This window comes from Carlito syrichta, unplaced genomic scaffold (assembly GCF_000164805.1).
Source record: "Carlito syrichta isolate Samal-C Ts95f unplaced genomic scaffold, Tarsius_syrichta-2.0.1 Scaffold104744, whole genome shotgun sequence".
NCBI classification, from domain to species: Eukaryota; Metazoa; Chordata; class Mammalia; order Primates; family Tarsiidae; genus Carlito; species Carlito syrichta.
The window spans coordinates 80,091-89,487 of record NW_007048840.1 but is presented as its reverse complement, the minus strand read 5'-3'; the positions used below and the strand labels follow the sequence as shown (position 1 = coordinate 89,487).

The 9,397-nt window shown below is 62.5% G+C and overlaps 1 protein-coding gene across 1 annotated transcript in view; it reads right to left on the bottom strand.

The window, feature by feature from the left end:
* CNNM2 (cyclin and CBS domain divalent metal cation transport mediator 2) overlaps positions 1-9,397 on the bottom strand; it is a 105,980-nt gene that overhangs the window by 16,499 nt on the left and 80,084 nt on the right. The window contains exons 2-3 of the mRNA XM_008065968.1: positions 1,152-1,295; positions 541-678 (exon numbers count right to left, since the gene is read on the bottom strand). Coding sequence (XP_008064159.1) covers positions 541-678; positions 1,152-1,295 — 282 coding nt within the window. The remainder of the gene's footprint in view (positions 1-540; positions 679-1,151; positions 1,296-9,397) is intronic.

Genomic DNA, 9,397 nt, shown 5'->3' with positions numbered 1-9,397 from the left:
CCGCTGGGAGGGCGGGATGGAAGGCTGGCCCGGCTGGGGTCCACGCTCAGCCCCGCCCGAGGGGCCACCGGGAAACCCTGTCCACGTCCTCAGAGCTTTCGGTTTCACTGACACCGTGGGAAAGACTGACGCGGAGAGCCTGCTGTTCTTCCTCGCACACCACGTCCCTGTGTGGCACTGACGGCCCCGCTCCGCCAGGGCAGGCCGAGGAGCCTGGGCCCAGCCGTGCAGCCAGGCGAGCTGGCGTCGCTCGCCCGCCACGGCCCTCCGTGGCCCGCAGCCTGGCCCTGGACGCATGCAGTGCGGCACTGACACCCGGCCTTACCTTGCAGACCAATTTTAGTACTGGTCCACCCCTGGCAAGGGTCTCAGAGGGTCATGCCGACACTGAACATGGGAGAGGAGAGAATTTAAAGAGAAAACAAAACAAAACAAAACAAAAAACAAGAAAACAGAACACAAAAGTGGCATTACTCGTCACCCGCTCCCGGCCCGCCCGCCCGCCCGCCGCGAGGCGAGGACAGCGGGCTGCACACTTGCCTGTGGCCAGGAAGCGGTGCGTGGCCAGCAGCAGCTGCGGCGAGATCTTCACCTTCGCCTCGCTGTCCGTGGGCTTGAAGGCCGAGAAGTCCTGCTTCCGCTCGCGGTGCGCCACCTTCTTCTTCGTTCTGTTGTCAGCTGGGGCAGGAGGGGAGAGGTCAGCCTGCCGTCCCGGAGGCTGGGCTCTCCCGGGGGAGGCCGCGAGCCCCGCAGCCCACCAGGGGTTCTGGGACGAGGACCCATCACAGCCGCCATCCGCCCGCTTAGCAAATCCCGCTCGCTTCCTGCGTGCTTGAATCACGAACCAGAACAGAAACGGAAACTCTCTCAGCACAGTGTGCCTGCTGTGCAAACTGAAAGGTGAGTGGAGAACGTGCCTTGTCACGTGGTAAGACACACTCAAAAGCCAAGAGCAGAGCTAGAAGGACGACGGCTGGAAGGACACCCCGGCCGTCGCAGCGCGCCCCTCCGTGTCCCTAGCAAGGGGCCGGAGCGCGGCGAGGCTGTGCTCGACGCACTCGTGGGGCCTGGTGACGGCGGCCAACGGCGACAGTGGCACGCCAGGCGCGCACACGCAGACGAGGACAAACACGCCAGATGGCGCCACTCACTGTACAGATCTGTTTCGTCCAGAATCTCAGACTTGATGATCTCCTCGATCACGTCCTCCAAGGTGACGATCCCCAGGACCTCGTAGAACGGGTCCCCTTCGCCCTCATTGTTCACCCGCTGCACGATGGCCAGGTGGGATTTACCTTGGGAGAAGAGAAGACGGTGAGAGGAGGCCGGTGGGTCTTCCCGGGTGACGTCTCACAAAGGACACGGGAGACCCAGGGCCACACCGACTCCGAGCCACCCAGCACATGCCAGGTGTCTCGGGTAGTACAGAGGACTCAGAGGAGAGGAGAGAAAGGCCCCAGCGGCTGCAGCGGGCATGCCACACACGGGAGCGTCACGCCCACGCATGCCACCCTCCACGGCCGGCTGCTTCCTGGCAGATTGGGGACCTAGGGATGGCAGCTGCACCTTCAGACAGGCTCTCCGCGAGGGGCCAGCGTCCCCGAGGGTTTCCAAGACACTGTCAGGAGGCTGGTGAGGCCACAATCTCCACAGGACACTGAGACGCCACGAGCCACCGTGCTGAGACGTGAACGGGGGGGCCCACCGCACCAGGCCGCTGCCCTGCCCCCGACGCCGGGACGGGAAGGAGGTCAGGCCCTCAGAACACCTCGCTGGAGCGTCAGCGTCAGCATCGTCAACCCCCTCCGCCCCCACCCTGACCGCGTGCCTGCTGTACCCTTTCCTGACCCCAGCATGCGTCCTTGCAGGCCCAAGCGCCAGGAGACACCAGCACATTCTGAGCATGGCACCCGAGGCACTTGTGTGTCGGTCGGCTTGTGCTGCAAACTGGACGAGCCACTGTCTCCGCAGAACGTCATCGTACAAGAAAGGAGGACTGCCAGGCAGACTGTCAAGGCACACCACCCGCAGCGTGTGTGGCCAACGCTGAGATTTGAGCGTTCAGCGGAAAATGAGAATTTAGGAGCCCTGAATCGATCGCTGTAAGCCTGAGGGGTCCTCAGCAGCTGGAGACGTTTGGACGAGAGCGAGGATGACCCCGACACACGTGACTGTGAAAAGACCGGACAACGCGCGTCAGCATGGTGGGGATCTGCGGAACTCGGCGAGCCCTGACTTCCAAATGCCGATGGCAATGATGCTACCAAATGCTGGAGTCCTTTCAGACGACAGAAAGCGGCAAAGACAGGACCGAGTTCCATATGCCCTCTGCCTGGCGTCCCCACGGCCAGCGCCTCGAAGGGCACATCTCCCGGCACTCAGAAGCCAACGCCGACACACTGCTGGCCGTTGGGAGACGTTGGCTGGATTCCGCGAGTCCTCCCGCTCGGTCCCGCCCTCGCCCGGCCCGAGGGGCACGCCACGTTCGGCTGCGTCTCCCAAGCGTGCTCTGATCTGTCTTGGGGCCTCCGCCATGCTGGCAGCCTAGAGGAGCGCGGCCAGGCCTCCTGCAGGATGTCCCCGGTCTGGGTCTGTCTGCGTTTTCCTCAGGAGTCGACTTGGGGTGGGGTTTTCACATCAGCAGTTGCGCGACGTCACTGGCCATGTTCACTGGTCTGTCACTTGCTTAAGGCCATACTTCCCAGTTTCTCCAGTGAAGAGTTACTCACTCTCCCCTTCCCTTCATTTCATTCTTTGGGAGCAAGTTACCGGGGAGGAAGCTGGGGAACAGAAGTAAGCTCTTCCTCCTGAGAGGGAGTATCTGCATGCAAGACCGGAGGGCCGTGTCTGTGTCCATCACTCAGTGTTCTTCTGTAAAGGTTTCAGACCAAGGGATTTTTTTAAAGAGACGGGGTCTTGCTCTGTCACCCAGGCTGGAGGGCAATAGCATGCCCATGGCTCACTACGGTCTTGAACTCCCAGGCTCAAGCCACCCTCCACCTCACCCTCCTGAGTAGCTGGGACTACAGGCTTGAATCATTCAAAGGGTTTTCTCTTGAGTCGGAGTCTCACTCTGCAGCCCAGGCTGGAGTGCAGTGGCACGCTCACAGCCGCCGCAGCCTCGACCCGCTGGGCTCCGGCGATCCTTCCGCCTCAGCCGTCCAAGTAGCTGGAACTACAGGCGCGAGCTACCACAGCCGGCTGAATTTTTGATTTATTGTAGAGACAAGGTCTTGCCAAGTTGCCCAGGCTGGTCTTGAATCCCTGAGTTCAGGCAATCCTCTCACCTCGGCCTCCCAAAGTGCTGGGATTACAGGCTTGAGTCACCATGCCCAGCCTAAAAAGGTTTTTTTAGACAGGGTCTCACTGTATTGCCTAGGCTGCTCTTAAATTCCTGGCCTCGAGCGATCCTCCCACCTCGGCCTTATAGACATGAGCCACGGTCCCTGGCCCCAAAACACTTAAGAACTACTGCTTTGGCGACCCCAGGAGCCACTGCCTGGAGCACAGCCCTTGGCCACAGTTCTCTGCGCTCCCGTCGCCTCCATTCTCAAGCCAAGCTCAGAGTTTCTGCTACTGCGTGGGGCTGCTGAGATCGGGGACCAGTCAGGGCCTGGGGCCCACCGGGTGGCCACTCAGTGAAAACTCCCGTGACTTTATCAGGATCTCTCCCGGTTCTAAGACCCCATCGACTCGCTAGCAGCTGCACACGGCACTCCAGTAAACGCACACAGTGACTGCAAGCTGCGTCTCTGCTGCAGAAAGGACTTTCAAAACAGTGAACCATCTCCCAAACGCCAGTGCTGGCCTTCCTGATCCAAGACGCAGAGCTTCCAAAACACACCCTGAAGGCAAGTCAAAGGCAACGTGATCTGGAAACACCGCCATCAGTTTCCACGGATGGAATGCTTTTAAGGGACAGGCAGCTGGCCGGCCAGCTCAGGAGGCGGCCGGCTGGGCCGGAGGCACCGGACACCTTTGTCCCTGGCTGTCCCCGCCCAAGCGCGGACCATCTGGAGCAAAGGAGGTGGGAGGCAGCTCCACCGCCGAGAGCCTCCACGCGCAAGGCAGCGCTCCTGCCCTCCTGGCTCACGTCCACGCTCCCAAGGCCCAGCATCAGCAGTGAAAAATGTGGGCGAGTGCCATCTGTCCAAAGTTAAACTCTTGCTATTCCCAACCTGTGATCACTTAAAAGGAATTTTCCAAAGCAAGGGCTAATATTAGACCCAAAATGCAGTTTCCATTCCGCTGAGGCTGTTCTCACCAAATAACTGCCGTAATCAGATTGTCTTGGAGCAACTCGTTTAAATGCAGACGCACATGCTTGAAATGCCAGCTGAGCACCAGATCAGCAGAGACAGCCCGCCCCACAGAGGCCACAGGCACAGATCAGGCTTCCCAGCCTGAAGACTGGTCAGCTTTCCTCAAGCTCACAAGCAGGGGCCGCCGAGCGCCCCCCTCCCCACACCTGCCCACCCCCATTCACACAGCCTCGGACTTCCTGGAGTCTCACTTTCTGAACCCTCTCTGTGCCCAGTACATAAAAAAAAAAGAAAAAAGAATGACACCGCGCGCCTCCACTCAGGCATCTGAAAAACGGCAATTCAGTGAGCTTCTGCTTCCCCACTCACTGCAAGGACTGGGGTCCTCACCAGCCATCAGTCACAGGAAAATGTAAACAGCTTTTTTTAAGAAATGGGGTTTCTCTGTGGCCCAGGCTGTCAAACAGTGGTGAGATCACAGCTCACTGCAGCCTCGAACTCCTGGCCTCCAGCGGTCTTCCTGTCTCAGTCTCCCAGGTAAACAGTTTTTCAAGCCAGAACTTTAAAAAACTGAGCTTGAATAGGACCTTTCTTAACCTAAGCATTGGAGGAGTTAAGTCAGGATTGAAAGCAGAAAAGCTTTTTTTGGGAAAAATAACAGAAGAATAAACAGAAGAATAAACAGAAAACTGAAGGAGATAAAACGATGAATTCTTAACTTCCGAAGGCAAGAATGAAAATATAGTGACCTGCAAAATGTGTCAGCTGCAGGTCGTAAGTAGCCCTGAGACTCTGATGCACGTGGATTGAGCAGATTCCAAGAACTGCAATAGGCCACTGCGGTCGGGGCCTGCAGCGAGCCTCTGCCGCCAGCGTCGCCGGCCTCCCAGCAGGCCGCTCACCGTGCGCCCCGAGCCGCTCGCCTCTCCTGGTCCTGGAAGTGGAGGCCGGAGTCACGCAGCCAGGCCCGGGGTCCCAGCAGTCTGCCTCAGAGCAGAGGTTTCGTGAATGCCCCCAAGGGCGGAAGCCTGGTGCGTCCTCCCGGAAGAGGAGCCGGGGTCCATTCTCGTCATCACCCTGTGCTCATGGGGAACCTGCAAGGGAATCACCAGCCTCGTCCGCCAGCGCAAGGGCCCGAGCAACTCGCGTCGTCTGTACAAGGCAGAAGAGGGCTTGCTTTCCCACTCTGATGGAAGCTGCAGCCTGAAATGCACGTCGACCCAGGCGAAAGCTGGAGGAAGCCCGAGCCCTGAAGAGCCACGGCAGTTCCATGGCTCTGGGCGTGCTTTCATCCCAAGGAGGCCACGGGCACCTCCAGGTCCTGGCCGGGGAGGGGGAGGCCGCCCGCGAGGCCCACCAACACGGTCTCCTCAGACCCCAGATACAGCAGCCAGGCCAGAGCGCGGCCGTGGCTCCCTCTCCAGGGACCCCCATGACCCCCGTGGCATCACTGCCCAGGCCGGGAGCGGGTGGCCCCATGACTTGCGTGAGTGCAGCGCCTACTGGGATACCCAGGAACGGTGTCGAGGTCTTCTTAAGACTTTGTACCCGGCGACCCGAGGCCCCAGCCGGGCCCAGAACACACACCGGGAACTGGCTCGTCATCACCCGCAGGACCCAAAGACAGCCAGTCAGCAGTCCCCAGCCCCTGCCGCGTGTTCCTTTTAAAAACCCTAGATTCGGGGAGGTGAATTTGGGAAACCTCTACATCAAACGCCTCCCCCGTGAGGGCCACGTGGGTCTTGGGTTTCAGGGCAGCAGCACAAGAACCCGAGCATCCATTTCATAGCCACAAACACAAGCTGACATCTGTCACAGCCTCGGGGGGTTAGCCAGCCCCGGGGTGGTGGGCTACCACAGCTGTGTCTGGTCACCTCCCTACACCTCTAGGCTCAGAGGCGGGGAACGAGCAAGAGGCCAGTGGATGAGCTAACGGCACCGGTGGCAGCCAGGTGGGAAAATGAGCTTGCCCGCAGGGAGGCAGCGTGGATGCCCACGGAGCCAGGTAGGCAGTGGCAGACCAGCCATCGTGCCGAGGAAGAAGCCGACGGCTGGACGCAGCCACGCAGGACAAGGAGCAACTCGATGTGGCCCAGCCGACCAGAGGCCACACGCGGAAGTCACGCCACCGTCACAAGGACCCGACCACGCAAGGCAGGGCCGGTGGGGCCCTGGAGTGCCACGAGGACAGACGATGACACGAAGGATCCAGGCCTGGGCGCACGTCCTCTGCCCCCCATGGCTCCAGGGCCAGCGCTGCAGGCACACAGGGCACGCCATGGGACATGCTGCGGCTGGGTCGCGCCTTCTCTCCACGGCCGCCGACCGCGGCCCCCACGTGCCAAGCTCCACCGCAGGGACCAAGCAGGACCCCAGCCCTCAAGGAACCTCCAGCCGGGGAGACTGGTGCTCAGGGGAGCAGGCAGCAAAGCCGTCGGGTCGTGTTAAGCATGCGGAGCAAAGCCAGGCAGGCCCAGGCCACGCACACGGAGGGCGCCAGGAAGGGCGGCTTCACGAGAGGCGGGCACCGCTGAAGACACCAAGGAGCCCGCGATTCGTACCTGGGCTGGGACTTGGGTACCAGGAACAGAGAGTCCTGGAAGGGAATGGGAGGCTGCTGCAGCCAGACCGCCGGGCTGAAGGAGGCGGCGGGCCGCAGAGCCACCAGGAAGGCCTCGGCGCCTACGGGCGTAGCAAGTCACAGGTGGCTCGGAGCGGAGGAGAGGCTGTCCGTATCGTGTCTTTGGGTGCCCGGCTGCTGTGCTGAGAGGCTGGCAGCCACAGGAAGAGGACAACAGAGGGGAAGGGGAGGCCGGAGGCCACTAGGAGCCAGCAGGGGATGCGGGGGACCAGGGGCCACATGTGGCAACAAGTCCTCGGAAGCTGGACAGACCGGCTACTTTAGGTGACACCAGCAGGCCGCACCTGCAGGCTGGCTGGGGACAGAAGTGAACCAAGAGTCAGGTCGCCTCCAAGGTCCAAGCTGAGCCACGGAAACACGGCTGCCACGGGCAGAGGACCTTGGCGTTGGCACGAGGTGAGGGTGACGCACTCGTGAGGATGCCAGGAGGGTGAAGTGCAATCCAGGCTCCACAGGGAAAGGCGCGGGCAGGGCCTGGAGGGCAGCAGGCAGGCACTCGCCGAGACCACCCAGCCTAGGTGAGGGCCCGGGCGCGCCGGGCCCACAGGGAGAAGCCAAGAGAGAACCACAGACAGCTGGGGAGGACGGCCGGGGGCGAGGAGCGAGGCCACCCCATCGGAAAGCGAGCAGCCCCAGGACGCTGAGAACAGGCAGGCGTCAAGTGCACCCAGCAGGCTGCAAGTGGGATTCGGCAGCAAAAGGTGCACAGGGCAAAAAGTCCCTGGCGAGGGGCCGCAGGCATGCCGGGACACAGCCAGTGCCGCCTCGCCCACCGGCGGCTTCCGCAGTGGCTGACGGGTGCGGGCGCCCAAACCCAGAGAGGCAGGCCCGTGGTGCAACACCGCCCGCTGCCCCGTGCGTCCGACCCCGTGCGTCCGACCACGGGATGTGCAGCTGCTGTCCCCACTGTCTCCCTCCCCCTCTTCTCTCCTTGTAGCATGAACTCACGAGTGGACGGCACACACAGGAAGTACGGACTGTGAGCTAACGGACGTGCACAGGAAGAGTAGGCGATGCCCAGCCCGTGAACCTGACTGTGCCTGCCCGCGGATCTCCCAGGAGGGCCGGCCGCAGGGCCAGCGGGGGAAGGGCTCGGGGGTGAGAGGACACGGGCCCTGGCATCCCCCGCAGGGAAAGCGCAGCCCCGCACGAGGAGCCCCCTGTGGGACTGGCAGCTCGGGCCCCCCGGGCCCCCAGCACCCCCCAGCCCGCCAACAGCCCGCCCGTCGCTGCCGCTGTATCCACACCAGACCCGGCCTGAGCACCGCGCTGTTCACAGGCCCACCGGGAGAAGCTTCTCAGCGCAGGCGCAGCCCCGGCCCCCAGCCTATGTAGCCGCGGCACAGCCCCCCGCCCGGCCACCGCCGCTCCCCAAGCTCTGCCCACAGGGCTCTGTGCTGTCCTGGGAGCCCCTCCTGCTCCCCGGAGGCAGGCGCTCCCTTCTTCCAGCGCCCGCGGCACGGGGTCTCCATGGCGCGAGTCTCTTCCGGCCTTCGAGGGTCTGGAGGGAAGCTGGCCGAGGCCCACCCTCTCCACGAGCAAGGGGAGGAGCCACCATCATGTGCCCCGCGGCCCTAGCAACCCAGGGTGGGCGGCACACATGGGCGCCAGGCAGACAGGTCCACACCACACTGCCCTCCGCAGCCAGGAGTCCTCCTGCCCACTGGCCCTCGGTCACGAGCAAAGTCACCGACTAGCGAGCCACACGCCACACGTGGCAAGCCGCCTTCTCACCTTGTCGTGAGCGCATGATGGGGAGCGTGCACGCCTGGCACGTGCCGTGAGCCACGGGGCCCCCCTGCCCGAGGAAAGCAACGCCGGGGCTGGCGGCCCCCGGCCCACGGAGGCCGAGGGAAGACCGTGGGCCTCAAGTCTTTCCTGAGAGCCTCCACCTCGCCGACCCCGGGCTGAGCGCGTTCTTTCCAGTCGGATTTTCCCACCATAAAATGCACCAAAAGAATGCGAGGCGGCCTTAAAATAGCCCTGTCTAGACAGCTCGTGGGGTATATATGGACGCGCCTGCTGTGGACAGAAGTCGCTGCTTTAAATGACAAGGACTGTGGCTATTCTGGGAGACAAGCGCCCTCTGACCCAAAGCGGTTCTCCTGCCCAAGACCACAGAGGCTGACCAGACCCAGGCCCAGGCCTCCCTGGCAGGCTGCCCCTCTGCTCCAGCCACCAGCAGCCTCGCCCCGTTGAGGCCCGTGCTGGCACGGCCGCCCACGAGGCTGGCCACTGGGCCACAGAATCATGCTGCCCAGGAAGCCCAGCTTCCGGCAAGGGTGGAGGCCGGGTGACACGGACAGAATCTCCTGAGAGGGCCATTTCCTGGACAGAGCCCGGGACGATCTACCAGTGCAGGTGCCAACCGCTCGTGCTCGCAGGCCCAGTCATGCGGCTCCTTGGCCGCTGACGAATTTGAGCTCAGCCTCTCGGGGCCTCTTTTCTTAAAGAGAGAAGCAAAGCAGACCAGGCGGTTCGGGTGGAGCACCCA